The following is a 22823-nucleotide window of genomic DNA, read 5'->3' as shown; positions in this document are numbered from 1 at the left end:
AGGTAAATTGTAGCAAGCCAAGCGATATTCGGTTTTTATGTCGGGCGTTTGAAGCTGCGCATCAAGAGGCAACACATCAACTCGTGACCAGAAAATATTTATTTCAACAATTTTCAAATGCCATCGATCTTTCCAATGCTAACTATTCAAACTCTGCACTTAATTTGAAAGCTCAAAGGAAACAAGTTAACAGAGCAGGCTGCTGTTATTTTGATTAAACATGGAAATAAGTTATATATGTTACCTGGTTGTCGCTATACAATTTTTGTATAAAACGCTTCACATCTCCAGTGTAAATAGACACGTTAGTAAAATACAGGACGCGGTGAGCCTTCACTCTTAGTTACACTATGCTACAAGTTACCTTGTGTCAGTAGTTCACAAACTGCGAGCACCGTGTACCCCACCACCTTAGCCAAGCTCCCATCGCTACCACTCCAGGCGCGTGTCTCACATCACCTCCGCACGTGTGCACTGTGCATCCTGGCAGCGATGGAAGGGCTGCGCTTGAGGCGGAGGGGGGTGACCGATCGCTGTGGTGTGAGAATCGTTGCGTCGCACGCGGCACTTAAACGCCGCAAGGTTCGATGTAAACTGCACAAAAGTTGTGCAAAAAAAAGCCGGCTCGGGTAACACGGAGGGACCAAATTCGTTTAAATAAGTACGAGCTGATCAGCTTTCCCGCATGTTGTTTAAGCTTATTCTTACCGGTGGTTAAGCGCCGAGTTGTGTGTCAGCTTTTCTTTGAATGCAACTGAAAATAGGGATTAAAAAAGTGGCCACATTACGAGTTCCATGATCGTTAATTCCCATTTTTGGTTTTTATCACAACTCTTTTCCCACATATCTACTGCAAGAGTGTTTTGTGTGGGATTATTTTCATTGTTTTTTTGCTTGTTTAACTTACAATAACAAATCTATTTTAAAGCAAAAGTTTTAGACTGCATTTTAAAAGATGGTCCAATAAACCACAAGCTGTTAAAAATGTAAGACCCAGCACGCAGACATGCTCGTTGGCGTTTTGAGCCAGAGTTATTTTAAAGCTACTACAGCAGATGCCAATCACGAACAGCATTTGCTGTAACAATTATGAACGGAAGGAACACTGTTGGTCCAATTGTTTTGTATAACTGATAGTGACTTTTTTAAAAGTTATTTTCAAACTGATCAAAAATACGCACTTATGCAAGGAATGCCTTTCCCTTATAAATAAAACAGAATTCCACACTCAAACGCAAGTAACTTTTTGCTCTCGGGGACTTGAGCTGCGATAAATCGAGTTCAACCACTTGTGACAATATACTCAGAACTCGTTAAGTTTCTGACGGTTCTGAGAGAATAAAATGCAGCGTGTGTAAAAAAACACATGTCTGGACTCTGTTTCTTTTTATTAACTTACCAAAACCAGGGCTTGAACCCTGAACCACAGACGTTCTGAGCGATTTATCTCCGGCACAGTTACATTAGTCTTGTGCGCCCCACAACTGCCCGGTTAACGCCCCTTCAGGTGCAATGCCAAGCCCTGCTTGCTATGCCTGCAAGAGTAAGGAAAAACCATTTACCTTATATACTGCAAGTACACTCAAATACTGAACATCTAAATGTGACAACAAGCATAAACACACGGACATAAACATGAAACGCTGACGGCTTGATGAATATAATTATAATGTATTTGCCCTGCTGGTCAAGCTTCAGTATACTGTATAACGAAATGCTAAACATCAAGTATTTGTATTCCATCAGTCGGCAAAAGCAATGAACGGCTGTGGATTATAAGGACTACACTCGGAGAGAATATCACAAAAGCATCCTTCAAGTTAAAAATGTCTCACTCCCCCCACCCCCCCTGCAGTCAAGCATTCGAGCCCCATAGCTAAAGCCATCCTTCTGCAATTTAGTATTAAGAGGTACTGCTCACATATTACGAATGACAATGTGAGGATATGCCACTGTTCATGAACTTTTTTGGCGGGGCCTGTGGTTTTCTCGGAGGTGGCCCCACAACGTGAAAACACTGGCAGGTTTGTGCTTTATTTTAAGAATGCGTAAAGCAGTGGGACAATGGGTTGGGATTTGCCCACAGGCTGATGTTATTTTTGGGGAAAATGTGTTACATTTACGCGATAGTCCACGCCGACGTCGTCAGAGACATGCAATGCTTGCGTAGTGTTTACGCCAATCGCAGCCTCGCCTTATTTTTGTTTCCCAAGATATAGGTGCCACCTGTGTGATGAAATCGCCCACAATGCGCCTGATTACACCAGACTTGGGAAGCTAAGCAAGCTTTAAGCCTGGATAGTGCTTGGATGGGCAACCGCAGTGCACAAACTCGCACTGACCGGCGTGGTGAAGAATGGACCAATATCCTTCAGGGCCATCAAGGTGTGAGTGGTGGGGAGGCCCTTTCTGGCAGCAGGTTAACAAAATGGGCTGCACGTGTAGAAAAGATGTACCCACGAAACGTGTCACCAGGGAAAACCTGACCAATATAAATAAACCGTCCTGGTTTTCCCCCTAATATTTTCTGATGAGCAAATGCAGCCACAGCATGGCATTTTGGTCAGTCACATTCACTAGGCTTATTAGACACGTGCACCTAGGCCCAAAGTTAAGTCCATGCATGCCATCTAGAGGAACAAAGCTTCGAACGTCAAAAGTGAGAGGAAAGAAAATCACGTGCAGCCACTTAACGAAGATCATATGAAAAACAAAAGCATTGCTTGTGTACACCATTTCAGGGTTATTAAAGAAAGTGCAGTGATTTTTTGTTTTTAAACGTTTTACAAATACCATATGAGAATGTTCCATGAAATAGAAATAGCTGCTTCGATAGGTACAGCCCACTCTGAAGAGATATGTGCATCTGGTAAAAAAAAATACTTCATTCTTGTTTTAAGTAGTGTTTATAATTCAATTCAAGTGGTGTCGTCTTTGAAGGATTAGTGCCCTCATTTTATGTGCTCACGCTTAAGCCACGGTTTAAAACGACAGCTGAATTGTAATTATAGCGTCTGCAAATTGCCTCTGTTGCCATAAATCACAACCATAAGTTTCATCGTTTTCTCCAAACTTAGCACCGTCGTGCAAAAAAATCCATCTTTTGCCATTGAGCTGTCCATTCAGCTGGGGAAAATTTGTATCAACTAATCTCGTTCGGCTCTTTGGTTCTTTCAGTAAAGTAACGTAGAAAGAAAATACATTAAATAATAGAGTACGACCTTTCGATTGCAACACAAGCAACCGTCATCAGGTAGAACTACATTTGAGAGAGAGACACAACACAGACACGGAGACACAGACACACAGGCAGTGAGAGACAACACAGACACACACAACATAGACACGCAGAGACGTCTCACACAGAGAGACACACAACATAGACACAGAGATGTCTCTGTCTCTGTGTGTCTATGTTGTGTGTGTCTGTGTGTCTGTGTTTTGTCTCTCTCTGTGTGTCTATGTTGTGTGTCTCTGTGTGTCTATGTTGTGTCTCTCTCAAATTTAGTTCTACCTGATGACGGTTGCTTTTGTTGCCACCGAAACGTCGTACTCTATTATTTATTTTATTTTCATTCTACGTGACTTTACCGAAAGAACTAAAGAGTAATTCCTGCAGTCACGAAAGCTTCAAATCAAGTTTAGTCTCGTTAGGACAATCGAATTTCCTTACGTGGGAAAGAAAGTTAAATCAACTTGTATCGTTATTCAGACTCCCTGTGTAGGTTGAGAACAAGCACACGATTCTACCGCACATGAAGACTTTTCTCTGGAACCTACTGAAACACTTCATCAAATGGCGATGCCATGTTATAATCATGAACATTTGAGACATGCAGTCTCTTTAAATCCATTTTAATGCTGGGGGTTATTTTCCGTTTGGTGTCGAGCTCTCCAGCAAAGCAAGGGCTATTTCCTTATGTACTTTATAGCTTATTCTAACTCATAGAAAAAAGTATACGGTATAAAAATGAGACGAACATTTCACATTTCTGTACGATTCAATATCTTAAATGTTGCCGGGGTCCTCTAAGCAAACGAAGGCCGTCCTCTGGCATCAGCTCACGTTGCGATATGATCAATAAATAAGACCTCAAAAAAGAGACTGCTCAGCCTTGTGAGAGCAAGGATGGTCCCATAACAGAAGTTAATTGCAACTAACGGTAAAAAATGCCAGGTGTGGATTTATTTTTTTAGAGAGGAAAATTAACTCGGCACGTGAGAAAGGGTTGAGAAACAGTGAGTATAAATTATACACGTGCACATCTTTAAGTAAACCAGGCATGGGGTTCGTTCATCCTCAAAAACACAGCCATTTGACAAACAAAAAACAACATTAATCAGCTTTTGAAATCGTATTTGGCCCCAAGGCCAAAACACATGGCACCTCAATCCAAAAAGCCATGAGCCTAATGGGCTGTGCGCCAAGCAATTCAAGTTGTTGCGAAACAATTTAATAAATTTTTGGATCAATTTTTGGATACATTTTTCGAACGTTCTCATCAATTCTGGAATTAACTGTGTCGGATGCATTCAAGGTTAAGACCACGTAATTGATCTGAGAATATGTAATACGGCACATTCAGCAAATTACTTTTTTATATTTCACAATATCTTAGTCTGGATTCTAGTGTATCGACATGTTGATGACACACACATTCCTGCATTGACAGTTTCTCTGGTGTAGCTGTGCTCCGAAATGTACTGTGCAGAGCCCCACAATGGTCCTGCCATTCCTTGCCGACGAATGGCCTGCATTTTAAAAGGCAGCACCACCACAAGTCCACTGGCCTCTCGCCGTTAAACCAGTTAATTCCACATCAACATTCATGAGCTCTGACAGAACACCTAATCCAAAAAACTGCAGCCAAATAAGAACCAGCTGACAAAAAAAAGCATCTCTGCTTTTCCACTTGAGGCCGATTCCAAGGATCCATAAGCACCAGCGAAACTCCATTCCCTACTTGCAGATCTGTCGCTGTATGTGCTGCAGGAACTCAGAGTATGACATCGAAGACTCGGACCTGTCCTCCACAAGATGCTCGATGAAGATCGTCCTGTTGGTGCTGTCGTCCCTGCAAGCGGCAACATCAACGGTTAGAACACAGGGAAGTGGCGCAATGACGCTTTGGGACAACTACCGCAAGATAATGTCATAGAAAGCAGCCAAGTGCAGGGTTAACGAAGGCTTGAGAGAAGAGGCCGGGAGGCTCAGGGGTCAAAACACTGACGGGTACTGCATGATCTGACTGCGTCCGTCCAGTGCTCGCCGAATACATTCTAAGGTCGCACTCAATACACAAAAAGTGCTTGCCACAAATTAACCGCAATGCCTTGCTGATCTCTTTAAGGAGCATAAACCATCACGCGAACTCTGGTCATCCTCACAGCGGCTTTTGGCTAGCCATGGAGCAAAGATGGTCACTGCATCGCGCGCTTTTAGATGCGCTTCTGCGGCCGTCTGGAATGCTCTTCCTACCGATATTATGAAGCCACTGGAGCTATGCACTTTTAAATATTAATTGAAAACGAATTTCTTAACAATTGCTTTATGTGTTTCGTTTGTTATCCTTCCCCCGCAAGTCCAATTAGCATGGTTGGCAATGAACGATGTGAAATAAGTTCAAAATACATCAATGCTGGATTTCAGCTGCTCACGATTTAAACCGGATTTTCAGTTGCAGCGAATTGATGGTCTAAGCCCAGTCACCAACGACAGGACCAAAAAAAATTTGAAATGATTTTTTTCATATAAATTGCACACAAAGACTGTACATGAACGTGTAACTGATAATACCCTATAGGCAGCGTATACTACATGGTGTCTCGTACAGAAACATGAGCACACCTAATAGACCACAGGCCTAAATTACACTGCGTGGACACGTTTCAAGTGCCAGTCAAGGGCATGCTTATTAAACGCAATAACGACATAACACACACCGTGCATGCACAAGAGAGACCATTACTACATAATGCACAACATACACCGACGGGCGACTGCATGCTGACTACAACAGCACATAGCCAACTTGGAGGCGCAGCCCACATCGCGTTGGGAGTCTCTCATCCAGCAATGGACTGCTAAATGGGCTGTACATGTGCATCTGGTTGAACATACGTGCATGCTGTATCACACAACCGTATTAATCGCTAACATTAAATAGAAAAAGTGGCTTCTGAAATCAGCATTGACACATGTCACATGTGGGACTAACCCTAACCAGACCGTGCCCCCCCACTCCTCCCGTTTATTTCCCTCTGTGACCTTCCCCATTCTTTATTTTATAGTTGACTCCCTTGTTAGCTGCGTGCAAGGGGCTAACCCGACAAAAGAAATGAAGAACATGAGATGTAATTCGTGCACCTGAGCATCGGGTCCCCATTCAACTTGCACGATGCAATAAATGTGACGATTTTATTTTATAAACATCGTAAGCGGCTAAATCTTGATTTAAAGCTTTCGTGACTGCAGGGATCCGTATTCTTGGTTCTTTCGGTAAAGAGGCGTTATAAAAGCCGCTTACAATATTCTTGGTTCTTTTTATTATTTCTCTTCTACGTGACTTCACCGAAAGAACAAAGAATATCGTAAGTGGCTTTTAAAACGCCTCTGAAAATCAGCCTAGCGATCAGGAGCGATGCGTCTTTGGTGGGGAGCATACTTGATGACGTGCTGCGTGGAATGGAAGGGCCTTGGCTCTCGAATCCACGACAAGAAGTCTCTCGTTCTCTCCGACGTGGTGTTGTCCAGTTCGGGCAAATCGACCTGCGAAAAGAACGCATCGCCAGGGACTCTGCTTCACCGCACCATTGCACCGTGAAATCAGGGCACCGCACAGAAGTGGCCTCTCAAGATCGCACACATCAAACACCAAGACGTGTGCTCGCACACACGCACAAATACAAAACACCCCCCATGTAGCCTTTATAAATAGTTGGGGCAAGTGCTGTGGGTGAGCACCTGTGGAGGCCAGCACAGTGCTTGAGGTGGTATGACCACCATGCCTAGACAGCCTCGTCTTCCCAGTGATAATGTGTACATACCGCACAAGGTACACATTTAATGCCAAGTCCACTTAGAGGAGAGCCCCAGACCGGCTCAAGATATTCGCCACTAACATCAGCTGTGGCCAGGAATCAAACTCAGTTGACGAGGTTCATAGCAAAGTTAATGAACGACTACGTTACCACTCCCCAAACCACACACAGACACGTGTGCGCAAAGACAAACATCTATTCTTACACAGAGAGCATCGACTTGGAGCCAGCATGGCACACAACAGCGTGGCCTACGCACACTGCCACTGGTGCGTGGCCATGTGTGGCCCAAGCCTGGGAGAAACGTCACTTGAAGCAGCGGGAATGAATCTCACCATTGTGTTCGGAATGGAGATGTAGTTGGGAAAACCAAGGACGTCCTTGATGAATCGGTTGCTGCAGTTCCTCCCGACCCAAATGTACAGCACCTATGGATGAGGGAGATGAGATCCAATGCGTTCGCTGTTCCATTCATTCATTTTGTGCAGAGTTCTCCCGAACTGATGGCCCGCTGGCCAGATACAGCCTACGAAGCATCTTGGAGTGGACCCACCAAAACGATGGCCTGTCAAGAGACATGGCTCGCTGGGACCCAGCGAGACACATATTATTGAGATGAAAGGGAGATAGACAAAGATGAGAGAGCTGCAGACAAGGGATACAGACTCGTGAGATGAACGCAAGATGTACAAGGTGAAGGCAATATACCTGAAGACAATATCAGTGGCCACATGTAGAGCTATTGACGTCATGATGCCATGTGATGTCATCACATGGCATGTATTTAATTTATTATTTTCTCTTTATACGTGACTTTACCGAAAGAACCAAAGAGTAATTCCTGCAGTCACGAAAGCTCCAAATAAAGTATGATGTCATCATGTCCATACATATGATGTAAGATGTCATGTGGCCTGCCAGCACATGGTAATATAAATATATTGTTCACTAGGAAATCTATTTAAACACCAAACAAAATATGATAACTGATAAACATACTGCAATGCTGAAATCGGTTTAATAATTTGCTGTTGTAGTAATTGGTAATTATACAGTCCTTTGTCAATCCACTGCTAGATGAAGGCCTCTCCATATTTAACCACTCTGGTCCATACAAGTGAAAGAGGTCGGGGGAGACCCAGAACCGGTTCAATAATCACCCATCACTAATTTTAGCCGAAGCTGCAAATCGAGCACAGGCCACCAGGTTTGTAGAGCAAGTGCACTTTCCACCGCGCCACCACTCGACCCCTTAGAAACTGGTAACGGGTCCCCAAGCTCTACATCGACGTTTTGGTGCATAAACCGAGAATATGAGGTCACACCTGGGAATACTCATTGCAGGACAAGTGGAGCGAAAGTACCACATTACAAGTTCCAGTGCCCGACTCCGTCCCAGACTGCTATTTGGCCAAGAGTATGGAGGGTGGAAGGTGGGAATTGGTACAACTACGGCTTCTGAAGCCATTTTCCCACTGCCTTGCACGTCGAAACAACCCCGCGCATTCATTCAACGGTGCCAGCAGAAAACACCTGCAAATGCAACATTCCCCCCCGGGGCTTCTCCCGAGGATTGTTTGTGTAATATCCCAGCATCGGCGCAGCGCAGCGACATGTTGGTTTTGGACTCTCGGGGACACTACCCCCCCTCCGGCATATTTTCATTGGCAAGGCTTAATCCCGACCCTGACGCCTCCTGTATATTCGGAGTTTGCGTGTTCTCTCTCTCCCCCCCCCGCCGTGGTTGCGTGGATTTTTCATCTGGGTCCTGTGGTGTTTCCCTCCACATTTATAAAGCATGCGTTTAATGTGTTTGGCTGCTTTACATTTCCACGTAATAAGTCGCTGCATTGGGCTATCATTTGTGGCTTAGGTCGCTTCTGAAAAAGAGCGATACAGCTCAGTAGGTCTTACCTGGTAAATAAAATAGTTTTTTTTTTATTCTTTGCAATCAAAACAGCAAGGTAACTCTAAAACACCCCCTACACCTCCATTTGAGGATGGTATCCTGCTGTGGGAATGAATAAAAGCATTTTGCCAATGTCCACAGCATGCGGTGATGCCACTTCTAGAAAATCCCCGTATTCACCTGGTATGTTACTCTGAAGGTGCAACTTAAAACACACACAAGCACCAAGTGTGTTTGTGTGTGTGCCTATACAATGGGGAGTGGTCACGTAGCGGTTAGCGCTACGCTGCGCTATGAATCCGGTGACCCGCGTTCGATTCCCGCTCACGGCCAACACCAGTGGCGAATATCTGAACCGGTCCTAGGCCTCCCCTAGGTCGACTAGGCCTCAAATTAGTACCTGGGGCGGTGTGTAAGCATCGCCACTGGGGAGACAAAGGCGGTCGGGCATGGTGCAGGCCACCCACCCCCTCTCATGTGCCGTGCCGGCATTCGTAAGTGCTCGCTAACAGCACTTGCCCCAAATGTTTGTTAAGGCTACACGGGGGATCTTTGTCTTTCTGTATCTCCAGGGCGGTCCAAAAGTCAGGACACAAAGGGTTATTTAACTTTTATTAACACTGGCATTAAAATGTTTCAATTGTCTATTCATTACGTAAATATTGTAGCTAGCTGTTATTAATATATTTTTTCCTGGGGGTCACCTATAATAATTTACAAGCCTCACCTGAGAACTCTGAATGAATTGAGATAAAACATAAATGATGAATGCTCAAGATTACACTTACACCTGGATTCTTGAAAAAGTCCTAAATTCTATTCAAAAGGGAATTCATACAAACATAAATGAATATTAATGCAAGTCAGTTCGAAAAACGTTAAAATAAATGCCATAACCCTTTGTGATTTGTTAAAATAAATATTTTACCTCTGTGTGTCCTGGATTTTGGGCCACCCTATATATATTTAAAGACATATCTTTAGTAAACTGAAAATATTGGTTTGCTTGCCATCCAACAGTTCTCAATAGCACGGCGCATGGGAAAGTGCTGCCCCCAAGTGTGTGGTTAAATGAAAGAGGTCACTTCAAGGAATTTCAGAAGCAGTGTTGATACTATATTCGCTTCTGCGGGTCGTTCTCTTTCGCATGAGGCTGTTGCACTGCCCTCTGGGCATTCCATAATGGATGCTCTGTCTCACGACACGATGCTGATAGCGCAATTAAAGTAAAACTGGGAAACACAAAAACACAACAAACAATTCACTCGCTCTCTCAAGGCCACATGATGCTAAGACAGCATGCGAGTCAATTAATCAACTAAAAGTTGAAACCGTCTACTTGATTGGGGTCGATTACTTGGGTCCGTTTAAGTTTTAAGGCCACCCCAACAAGACGGGCCCAGCATGACACGACCAATGATGACTGTAATGTCACCAAACCTTGCCCCATATCACTTCCTGTCCAGCGACAGACATGAAGGAACAGAGGGGAGACTTTTGTGTTCCATCTCCATCTGAAGTCGTGTTTTCCGATAAGTCGAGTAATCAAACCGATCATCGGTAAGAGTAATCGACGGCTTAAATATTCGGAGATTCCCAGCTCTAGACGCGCTCCTTACGCTGCCGCAGTCCAGGAGGAAGGCCCCGTCCGTGTTGAGGTGCTCAGACGACAGCTGGAGGATGGGAGGCTGTGGGACGCTCTTGTCGTTGATATTCATGGTCACCTGAAGTGAAAAACGTGGAGAACCCAACCGTCACTCCGCAGATTGTGCACATAGAAAGCAACCACGTCAATGAAATTCCAGGACGCAAGACTTATCGTCGAAAACAAGAACTATTTTGTATTGCAAACGTTAAATATTGCGCCCGTTTGGGTATTAAAGCTGCAGTTCTCACTCATCGCTACGTGAATGAACATCGCAATACGACTATCACAGAAACTGTCAAAGCTAAGTTCTACACTCTTGTCTTGGCTTCCTGTGATCTTAAATACTGCTCCACCAGATATTCGCCGCAATGCTCCAACACTCTATGAACTGCACCAATGAAAAGTTGACTCCAACCTGCCACAAAGCATGAAAATAAAGTTAAATTGTTTAGCCGCTCAAATAAACATGGAGTGGCTCTCATCTCTGTTGGCTGGCTGTCAGTCAGTGATGAACATTCCACATTTTCATGGGATGATCACCGCTGACTTCCTCCAACGGGGGATGGCCGGGCGGCTCTTTCGGTTAATGCCTGGTCAGAGCCCTAAGCTGACACCAGTGAGATTCTCGATTTAAATCGGCATTGGACATTCATGATTAAACTGGATTTGCCAATGCATTAAGGTGATGGTGGCAACCTCCTTTCTGTTCAATTTGTTTAAGTTAAGTCAGTGCATTACAGCTCTGAGAACCAAAACGTGTTCGTCATGAATGCGAAGTGATGAACACAATTATAGCCGAGCATGTAAAAGGCACCGCCTTGTGACAGGAAGAGCAATTCAAAGGGCCCTCAGATGTAGTTCTGTAACATTATGTTCAAGGGACCATTCTCACAGACGAGGCAATGCACTACTTTCTATGCAAATTCCTTGTGAACATTTCTGCATCTCATGACGCTCCCAATGGACATTTCTTCACATTGCACTCACAACACTGTTAGAATAGAATTGGGAGAAAATAACTCAAACAAAAAACCTGGCAGCCTCGCAATATAAAATACTACGACACTGCCCTACGATCCGACAGCTCCCGTCCGTGAACCCGGACTCGCAGGTGAGGCGTGCGTGCGTGCGCGCGCAATGTCCCCACCTGCTGCATGAGGTTGTCGATGCGGTACAGGTGTGGGTGGATCATAGGCATGAGGTGCACGAGCGGCTGGCTCTTCATCTGGCACATGGCGAACACCCGCTCGTCCAGGCGCGTGCTCGTGCCGAGCCGGAACGCCGTCTGTGGGCAACCGGAGGTCGTGGGGCAGCGGTGAGCGGCGCCACGCGGGAGCCACGCGGGAGCCACGCGGGAGCCAAGCGGGAGCCACGCGGGAGCCACGCGGGAGCCACGCGGGAGCCACGAGAGCCCAGCATGCTCCGGAGGCCTTTCAATTCCAGCTTGGAAACCACTTCGCATACTGGCGCCGAAGAACACGGTGCAGGATGCTTTTGGTTACGACGCTGCTAGAAAAACATTCTAACGGGCATTTTGTCCTCGGAAGTATTTAATTAGCAGTGATGTTACATTTCTAGCTGCACAAGGAGATGACGGGACGTGGAATATCATGTTATCGGGAGGGGAGGCGGGCGCACGGCATGTGATGTCGTATGACGATGTCACACGTCACGCTTGCCTATCCCGAATCCATCTAAATCGGTGATGACTCCTCACCTGCTACAATCAACGACACTCGGGACTAGGTCATACACGGAGGACATCGCAGATCAACAACAACGGACCCCCCCCTCTGGCCTATCCAAGGGAACGAAATGACCCGACTGCGCCCCAGCGCCCACAGCGTTGCGTGCCGGTGCGAGGTGGCGGCCCACGTGTTTGAGCAGGGCGTGCACGTAGAGCGGCAGCAGGCTGAGCGAGCGCGGCGCGACGAGGCCGCCATGCTGCAGGTTGGAGACCGTGGAGCGGAAGCCGGACAGGGAGTCGGCCACGGCGTTCACCAGGGCGTCTCGCGCGTCGGGCAGGCTGGACGTCACCGACCGCTCCACCGCTGCGGCCCGCGGCGGCAGTGGTGACCAGGGGAAAGAGGGAGCGCCCAGAGGAAACGGCAGCGACGTTTAAAAAAAGAAACGCACGCAGGAGTTGACGCCCGCGCCGAGATTCTCGACGCCTCAGGTGCGGAAATGGCTAGCCAAGGGGTCGGCAGCCTGTGGCTCTTGAAGGACTGCTTCGTAGTGTTATTTATTGAGGACCACCGTCTTGTATTCACTCCTGGGCTAGCCACTGGGCTACCGCTCTCCCACGCGTACCACATGTTATACCGACATTCAACATGTCCGATACAATCTGGGTAATTTGGTCATCGGAAATCCTTTGATGTGATACTTTTACATGCCTGAAACTTCTGTTTAAATTCCTAAAGACACTCCCAGCAAGTGTATTATTCTGCCCGAACGCATGATCACAACCCGGAAACACATCAAGTGCTAAGCAGCACAACCGCAAAAAGACCTACGCAGTGGCCTCTCGGCCTTCCGCAACCAACACCACTCGTACGCATCGCATTGCAGGACAGTGAAAGGCTTTCCAGCAGTTTCCCTGCTGTGATTGTCTCACCCGATGACGGTCGCTTGTGTTGCGATCGAAACGTCGTGATCTATTATTTTCTGCCTACGTGACTTTACCGAAAGAACCAAATAGTATGGAGTACAGCCAAATGGCATCATTTGCTCCACCACACCGAAGAGTTCAGCCCCCACAATGCTGTTACCAATCCTGCAGGGGGTAGGGGATCATCTAGACTCACCCATGGTGGCGAGCAGGCCCATGATGGCCTGCACGTCTGCTCCGTGGTAGATCTCGGCCAGAGTGTTCACTACAGGCAGGCACAGCGTGTGCACCCGGATTCGACGATCGCCTAACCAATCACACACCACACAGTCACGAGGACATTAAACACAATACAGATGTTAATGTCAACGCAGGACGGGTACGATAGGATAACCTTTTTCTGCCGGCGATCCATGTTAAAGCAGTTCAAACAAAAATGAATAAACAGCCATTTGTGAATCTATTCCTGGATAAATAGCTCTCGACACCATGTGGCTCAACGGAGTTGTACGACCATACTTTTACACAATGTTCGGCGCTGTATATTCAAGCGGGTGCCGAGGACCCATTCAGGAATCGCTCGCCTCCGATGTTAACCAAGGCCGGGGATCAAACGCAGGTCTCTGGGTTAATAGGGCAGCGTGATTACCACGTCATGGGATATGGGCGCTGCATCTGACTGTCCGTGCAAGCGAGTCAGCGCGTCGCGCCCCTGCCGCCTCGCCGCCCCCCCACCTTTGCTGGATGTGTAGAGCAGCGCGGCCTGGAAGGAGCAGAGCGTCGTGTCCGTCAGGGTCTCGTCGATGGACATCTGTACGGCGAAGCCGGCATCCGGGTTCACGTTGGGCAGCGACAGGAGGTCGGTGGAGCGCACGAAGAAGTTCCCGTGGAACGTGTGGATAGACACCCCTGAGCAGTCATCGCCCGACAGACGGAACGAAACGTTTATAATCACGGACAATGCGCAGGCAAGAGGCTTTCACCGCCAAAATTAAATAACACACGCGTCCCTCGGACAATGAGACTTCTGGACAAATTTTTTTTTTTTTAAAGCAGCAGCTTGCAGATGGTCCAGGACAGGCATGAGTGGAGAAAACAGTCAAGGCAGACCCCACACGGGTGAGAAATATTCCACGAAAAAAGTAGAATTGAATCAGATAAATTCAAGACTGGTTTTGATTTATTCGTCTGCGATTAACCTATAAGTATGGCGCATTGAACAGATGCTGGTCAGATGCCCGGTAGCGTAATCAGCAAAATAATTGAAAACCACATTCCTGAAGCTCAGGGCGTGAACAGCGTTCAAAACAATGCGGACTTGTTATCAGCATCTCCACGCTGTGCAGAAATGCCACGCGCCAGGCGGTCCCAGTTTGGTGCTGCATTGCACGATAAACACTCCAGCATTGGACCTGTGCATTCTCGAATTGGCTTGTGTGGTGTTAATTTGCCTTTCTTTATACATCGCGTGCTGGAAATGGCCTAAATTTAATCGTCACGGCAATAACTGTTTTTTTTTTAAGAAAACGGCTATTCCGTGGGCTTCCCACCACCAAATTGGCCAGATATTTTGAGACTACCGCTCGAAATGCCGTGGGGCTTCCACCACCGTGGCTGTGGGAGCGCCGACGTAGACCGACCTTTGCTGCAGCGTATCCTCATGACGGCCTCGAAGCCGATCTTGCGCGTGAGGTACCGCTGCAGGTCCTTCTCCAGCCGCTCCACCTGCACAGGCGTGTGCACGCGGTGGAACGACGGGTAGAAGTACACCGTGCCTGACGAGTACCTCGAGACGCACGCTGCACACACGTGGCACACACGTGGCACAGATAAATCACCGTAGCAGGCTTAGACGTAAATCAAGCAACAACAACTGGGTGCCACACTATTCCTTTACAGGAACAACGTCGATTCACAGCGATGCAACAGGCTAAACCCTGCCAGGCGCCCTGTGACGGGGCGCCACGGTGGGGAGATGTTAACAACCTCGCCTGGTATGCAGGAGGCCCTAGGTTCGATCCCGACCCCTGTATATTTTAAATTTGCATGTTCTCCCCGTGGTCGTGTACATTTTTCTGGTTTTTCCCTCAACAGTTAGAATCAACATGCATTTAGATTCTTTGGCTGCTATACATTCCCACGTGATAAGCCACTTCGTTGAGCTATCATCTCTGGCCGGGTCGGTTCTGAAAAAGAGGAATATAGCTCAGTGGGCTTCACCCGGTAAACTAAAAATTGCTTCGCTTATAGCATCGCTGAGTCAGTATAGGCGCTCTACACCTCCCTCTAGTGGAAGCTCGTCCACCAGCAGTCTCAGTTTTGGACGACCATTTGATCGATTTGGCCAGTTTTCAATAGCAACACGACGTAATACTACGTTCATATTTGATCCTCACGACAATAAAAGTGCACCGAGCCATTACGCTGTACTACGGACATGGCGACACGAGTTAAGATTCGCAACCACAATTGGTCGTGGCTCCCGGTTCACAGTCACGCACTGACAAGTTTGGTGAAGTATGGTCAAACAACCCCCATGACTGAGATGGCGTTGGGAGGTATTCATCCAGTAGTGCATTGACAAAATGCTGCAGACACTTATACTAATTATAAAATGCATATTCACCTCTGAAAGCCCATGCAATTGGCCCCAGCCATTATGGGTTTGAAGTTGTCCAATGCAAAAACCTCCATTAGATTTATAATGAACGGAGCATCGAACGGAGTAACGTTTGTTATAGTTCCCAGAATGCACCGTGGTTCATAGTGTAGGTCACTGCAGTGACACTGCGGCTGACATCACTAGAGGGTGCTATAGTGGCGCTCTTGAAAGGCATTAAACCATGATTTTTCATTCTTTTCTCATACCGACAAAGATTGACAATGAGCATCAGGCAGGCTGGGATATGCCGCTGCCTCAGTCGGCAATTCGAGATTTGTTTTTCTATTTGCATTGTGTCAACCATTAAATGGTTCATAGCCACACGCTTGAAACGTATGTGATCTTTCTTGCCAGTATCAAAATTTTGGAATAGGTTGTACCCTTTCTGGCAATAAAACAGGAGTTAAAATGTTAAAACACCAAACAGAAACCTTTTGCAAGGAATCCTGTGTGCATTATCCACACATACTTGTGGTGAACATACAAACAAAAATATGCTCTGGTAATTTATGCATTGTCTTTGAAACTATTATAATATGTATGCGATCTTGTCAGAACTCGGAAGTAGATTCAGGTCTGATTCGTGCTTGGATGGGCGACAAACGTGCAAAATAACAAAGGCCGTATCAGGCTGATGTGGGGCTACGTTGTGGACAGCAGTGCGGTCAAATCCATTTCTGTGCTGCACTTCCATGCTCCCATCTATAGGTGCACTGCCTTCAACCTGCACTGATAGGCACGGTTAAGTACGGTTACATAATCCCCACGACAACGCACGGGTTTGGGGAAGGTCCTTATCCAGCAGTGTTCTCAGGAGAGCTGTAAGTATACATTTGTGATCCACATATATCGTTTAAGAAAAAGTCAAGCTACAGCTCTTCAATTGCTTGCTCATGTAACTGCTGGTGGAAGGACCTACCATGTACGTACATTGACTTCTTTCACACCGTACGTAGCCAACTGGAGGAGCTCTAGACGGAGCTCTAAGTGAACATTTACCTAAGGTAGCCAGGTCTGCATACTGTCCACTGAGCAGGAAAAGGTCCACAGCAATCTGATGACCGGAGCAGTCCAGGGCCAGCTTCTTGTAGAAATCCGTTCCAGGTCGCAAGTGCTGCACATTCTGCAATCAATATGCATTCAATCATCAACCTTGAGGAAGTGGGTGGCTACGCATGCTTAATGTCATTTCTGTGTAGACTTAGAATAGACCCGCAGTACATTAATGTTTTTTTTTTTATATCAGCCTTGTATGCATTGCTCGTAACATTAAAAGAGGGCAGCCTTCCTGTGTAGGTTGCATTTAGGCTGATATTCCATGCAACGACGATGATGTTAAAGATGTGAATGCATTCCTACGCTTTATCCCAGCATGAGCATTCATACAACAATATTACCGCAGACAATTAATTTCATTAAAGGGGAAGAGAAAGGGAACGGTGCACTTGGAACCAAACCTGGTCGTACAATATCACATATTTATCCAGGATTGTTTTAACACTTTCTTTTTCAAAGATCCTTCATTGTCATATTTGGGCAACTGGAACTTCAACATGTATTTTGCACTTGGGAGAAAACCAATATCCACAGACGGCTTCACAACCCCCTCGCCCCTTTGGAGAACCGCACAGTTGTAAAGTCTGACAAATCGCTTTGTCACGTGAGCAAAACGTGGCACTTAGTTACTACTTCAGCCCACCGGAGTATTGGAGAGTAAATCCACAATGTTCACAATTTTGTACTGTGACGTTTTGCTGGTAATTACATCCAGCATCATTGGGCGATTTTGCCAAAATTGTACTTATGCAATCTAACCCCCAAAAAATGACCTCTCTTATGAATATTGATGGTGAAAGCCTACGTGTCAATCTGAAAAACTGGCGTGAAAACACCAACGCTAGCCTCCTAAATGCCGGAATATAGGCGGACGTCCACCATGCCTGGGCTCACCTGTGGATTGATTCACTTGCACCCGCGGAAAATGTATGGCAAGATGATCTAAGATGACCGTAACTGGAGAAATGCGAAGGTTAAATTTAAATGCAAATACTGTTAAGAATTAACACACATTCGATTGAAAGGCAAGTATTTTCATTACTGTAGATAATGGTAGAAATTGAATTTGAGGAATGCAATCTACTTCCACTCCATATCCTGCCTCATAGTCTCATCAGCTCCTGACAAAGCCCACTCGAAGTCTTTGAGGAAACGTCCCGGGTTTTATAATGCCTGATGAATGCTCGCGTCAAATTGCGAGCGCATGGCGCTCAAGCATTCCTTATTGCCCTCCGTTAAAATGAAACGAGAAAATTGATTTTTTTTCTATTTTAAAGGGGAAGGAATTTTAAAATTTCTATGGGGAGACAAAGGTTACTCAAAAGCTAATCCTTTAAGTAGGAATCCATCTTAACTTGTGTCAAGGCTTGAATTTGATACAAAAAAAACATTGCATAGACCTCATTCTCTACTCAATGTGGAAAACGGATCTGTCCCAGGGAATGTAACTCTGGTTGGGTGCCCATTTGGCGCTCACCGAGCAAAATTACCGAGGTCTGCTGCCCAAAAAGGCAACCACGGTGGCCGATGTAGCCGAGCATTGAAAGTTGCATTAACACACCGTTACATTGGTAATGGTTCAATTATTCAGGACCGACATTACCCCCAAATTACTTGATATCAGATCTGGCTGGATTCACTTCAAAGAGGTCCGGTGAGCGCTACCAGCAGACTATTCCTGACCCCGCTGCTGGTTCGCAAACCCCACACTGTGAAATATATCTCAGAGCAGTGGTTTCTAAACGATGGGTTTGACTTTTCAATGATCCGGGTGCTCATATCCACGTAGGGTCTTTGTTTTCGTTCGGATGGAAAGACAATACTAGAGCAACATAAAAATAAAACTGTCTCTTTACTTTTCTTTTATTTATTTGTATTTACTACTTAAACTTTCTTATGCCATTCGTTGCGCAAAGTTGCACTTTATTTTGCACGCGGTTTAAATATACTTTGCTCGGTCGGTGTTAGCCGCTGAGATTGAGATGGGTTGTTTTTTTCGTTCCTGTTGTTCCATGCCCCTTGTACCGTTACCATTCTGTTGTGATGTGCACCGATGGCTACTTTACTGAAATCGATATTGGCACAAAAAATAAAGACTGTTCGCTTGATTGAAGGGTAAAATCAAGACAAGTTGGACTTTGTAGGCGAGACGAAAGAATTTAAAATTAACAGCACCAGCTGAAAAATACCAGCATCGTTAAACAAATGCAGCTTTACGAAATGAGAAATGCATAAGGGAGCTTTCTGGGCTGAAGCACACCTTATGAACAACTTCTGCTCTTATGGACGCAATTCTATATTAGCTTTCTACGTTAAATATTCAAATTAGGCCAAGACGAAAACACGTAATGGCATTTTATTACAGAAAAAATCACTGCCTGTCGTTTTTGATGAAGGTGTACGAACAGGATAATATACTTGGGAGAACTGATTACAATATTTTTTAAAGCGCCACGCGGTTAGACTAAACTAAACTTTTTATACTACTAGGTAAGGCCCACTGAGCTATATCGCTCTTTTGCAGATATGACGTGACCACAAATGATAGCTCAATAAAGTGGTTAATCACATGGAATTGTATAACAGCCAAATACTCTAAATGCATGTTTCTAAATGTAGAGGGAAAAAGAAGAGGACTGGGATAAAAATCCAAGCAACCAAGGAAAGAGAACATGCAAATTCCAAATATACAGGCATCAGGGTCAGATTCGAACCCATGACCTCCCGTATGCCAGACTAACTATTGAACATCTCGCCACCGTGGCGCCCCTAATAAATACAATATTCTTCTTTCAAAGCGGTGTTATTGAAGTGTTGTAACACCGACCACTGCCCAACTGAGAAAATGCAAACTCCAAGCATAAGTGAAGTGACGATGCGACTGGGTCCATGACGCAAGCGACCGCGGGCGTGCACGGCGCTCCCTCGCCTTGGTGCTGGCGCGCACGTTGGGGTCCTCGCGCGACTGCAGGGCGCCGTGGCCCAGGTTGGGCAGCTGCGTTTGGAAGACGGTGACACGCCCGCCCGTCGGCGCCACGAGCTTGTGCGCGGCCTGCAGCGCGGGCCCCAGCGCGCTGCGCGTCTCGTGCGTGCGCCGGAACCGCTCGGGCAGCGCTCGCACCAGCTCCCGCACCAGCTGCCCCACGCACGACGAGTCTCGTCAGTCCACTTCGTCGTCATCATCAACATCCCAGGAATTATTGAATGGTGCGCTACTTTCATATTCATTATGATTCCATCCATCATCATACTATGCATTGTCATAATCCTGTGTCGTACCAAAATCATCATCATCATTAATCTGAAAACTAATTTCTTTAGAATTGCTTTTTGTATTTAGTTTGTTGTCCTTTCACGCACCTCCGATGAGCAAGGTTGGCTACGTACTATGCGAAAGAAATTCAACATACGTACATACACCATCATCGTTATCATAATATTCGTACTCCCATCCATTTACAGTCAACTCGCACTTTTCCGAGGTAAAATAAATGGAAGGATGGCAGCTAAAGCACAGCAAGGAAGCATAGCAGAGAGTACAGGTGGTGCATAATGCCGGATATCTCAGCCAGTTAACCCATGACAACTTGGTCTGTCCCGTGATCTCCTGCCAGTGAGACTTCGAGACTTCAAATGGCCTCAAAGTGTACGTAGCCTGACACAAGTTCTGTGTCAACGTTGCCGTCACTCATTGCGACCGTTGTTGCTATGACACACGATGACCACACATGTGGGGCCGGTGGGGCATCATGGTTACACACGGCGTGACGGTACGTGGTTTGTTTGAGCACATTACCTCCTTCCTGTCCTGCAGATTGACAAGCAGATGTTCTGACGTTGGGATGAACACATCTATTGCAGAGAAACAAAATAAAGGCAAAAGATTACGTTGAAAATGTGTTGTGTTTTTCATTATCCCCCCCCTCAATTCCGTTCACATTGTTTGTGTAGAAACAGCGCTTTTGTGAATCTACTGCTGGATGGGCATTTCTCCATCCTGTGTTGGTCATCGAGGCTGTCTGACCATAGTGTGCAGGTTGGTAAGGAAGGGGATACACAAGACCAGTTCAGATATCACTCTGATGTTTGCTGATGTGAGCTGTGGCCAAAAATCAAATTCAGGTTGCCGGGTCCATAGCAGGAGTGCATCAAACTACTGAACCACCGCTCCACTCCAGGCAATATATAATGCAAGTATATCATAATTTAATTATCGAGGATAGCCTCAATCAAGACTGAAGACTGTTTGCCACTCACATCCGGCACCTGACTGGACAGTGCTTCGACCAGCTTCGACCACTGCGCACAGTCCGTCGTGTTCTAACTGTGGAGACTGAGGATGCTCATCCACGCATTCATCATTAGCTGCTTGAACTACTGCAGCAACATCTTCGGCTGCACCAGCTGTTCACCTGCGGCCACTCCAGTCGGTGTTAAATGCTACAGCTCGTCTGACGGTTAGGAAACAGAAATATGATCCGATCACGATTTTGATACGTGATGAGTTGCACTGGCTACCTATTAAATAGAAAACTGCCATTAATTATGCCGACTCGTCTTCAACAGTCTCCATCAATCTATTCCGTCTTATCTCACCGATCGGTGCGTACCAGCTTCAACAGACCCAAATCGACTCCGACTACGATCCGAGGCGACCTGCTGTACCCACGTGTAAACCTCGTGCGATACAACCAGCGCAGTTTCGGGGTCTCCGGCCCAAAGACCGTCCCTGAGTCTGAGCCGGTTATAAAACAGACTCTAAACAGTGTTGTTGGTTCAGAGAGCCTGACTTCAACATGTGATCAACGCGCATTCGTGATGGACTGGACTCATAAGAGTGCACACTATCAAATGTTCTTACTTATTTACTAAGGCCCTGCACTGAGATGTTGCGTGAGTTTTGGAGTTTCACAAATGTGCTCGATTCTACCAACCGTTGCTTCAGAGTGGTGGATCACAGGCATGGATGGCATCATCGTGCCCCTCCGAGCCACATGGTCAACCTCCACCGAACGGCTGAATGGGTTTGGGCGTTTCACACATCTGTACGATCCACCACACCATGTTTCAACAAGGTGGATTCACAGGCTAGCGCCAGCATGCCTTCCCTAAGCTACACGATCACCTCCCCCTCCGCCTTCTGCCAACCGACCGCCACGGTGGAACAGGGAGGCCATTATGGACACTCACCGTCGATGTCGGGAACGACCAGCATGTGCGGCTGCGAGAGGCTCTCGTGCATCTGGTAGAAGTGAACGCTGCTGTCAAAAGTGACGAAGCCGATCTTGGTACGGGAATCTCCAGGCAGCCTGCAATGGTACGCACAGGTCACAATGTAGATATACATCACAAAGACATGGATCCCCCAGGGGCCCCCGTCCCTGCGTGTGTTCTTCTTCCCTCATCTTCCCCTGCCATGCTCCCGCTCGTGGTCCCCACCTGGTTGGGGCAATGAGCTCAATTTTGTTCTCCTCCCCTAAACCCAGGAACACCGAGTTTAGGACTCAAGGCGAATGGATATTCTGACTACACAATCCGCAAAGCCATCACTCCGACCATGAGGAAGGAGCCATCTGAGGATACAATCAAAACCATCACCTTGCCATACATAGCAGGCGTAACCAAAAATATTTCCAAAATCATGAACACAAGATCCAGGTCCGATTTAACACAGTACATACAATTCGTGACCTGATCCCATCTGTGAAGGACGAGATTCTTGACATTCAATATCCCGGCGTCTACAAACTAAGCAGTACCTGCGGCAGCAGTTACATTGGGGAAACTAAGCGACACGTCTCAGACCGTGTCCGTGAGCATAAGGCAGATTTGAAACACGGCAGGACCAATACTTCTGCCGTGGCCGATCATTATTTTAATGCGGCTGGCTCACACG

The 22823-nt window shown here is 46.4% G+C and overlaps 1 protein-coding gene across 2 annotated transcripts in view; it reads right to left on the bottom strand.

Annotated features, from left to right (window-relative positions):
• Positions 1 to 81: 81 nt before the first annotated feature.
• SEC24B (SEC24 homolog B, COPII component) overlaps positions 82 to 22823 on the bottom strand; it is a 39365-nt gene continuing 16623 nt past the window's right edge. For both annotated transcript variants that reach the window (XM_078613256.1, XM_078613257.1), the window contains exons 11-23: positions 22118 to 22236; positions 20724 to 20779; positions 19857 to 20063; positions 16871 to 16994; positions 14850 to 15008; positions 13945 to 14118; positions 13406 to 13516; positions 12474 to 12649; positions 11746 to 11883; positions 10570 to 10674; positions 7377 to 7469; positions 6666 to 6769; positions 82 to 5075 (exon numbers count right to left, since the gene is read on the bottom strand). In XM_078613256.1, the coding sequence (XP_078469382.1) occupies positions 4961 to 5075; positions 6666 to 6769; positions 7377 to 7469; positions 10570 to 10674; positions 11746 to 11883; positions 12474 to 12649; positions 13406 to 13516; positions 13945 to 14118; positions 14850 to 15008; positions 16871 to 16994; positions 19857 to 20063; positions 20724 to 20779; positions 22118 to 22236 (1681 nt within the window). In that variant the 3' untranslated portion in view covers positions 82 to 4960. The remainder of the gene's footprint in view (positions 5076 to 6665; positions 6770 to 7376; positions 7470 to 10569; positions 10675 to 11745; positions 11884 to 12473; positions 12650 to 13405; positions 13517 to 13944; positions 14119 to 14849; positions 15009 to 16870; positions 16995 to 19856; positions 20064 to 20723; positions 20780 to 22117; positions 22237 to 22823) is intronic.

Source organism: Lampetra planeri, chromosome 41, assembly GCF_965212315.1.
Source record: "Lampetra planeri chromosome 41, kcLamPlan1.2.h2, whole genome shotgun sequence".
Taxonomy (NCBI): Eukaryota; Metazoa; Chordata; class Hyperoartia; order Petromyzontiformes; family Petromyzontidae; genus Lampetra; species Lampetra planeri.
This window is presented reverse-complemented; position numbering and strand designations above follow the sequence as displayed.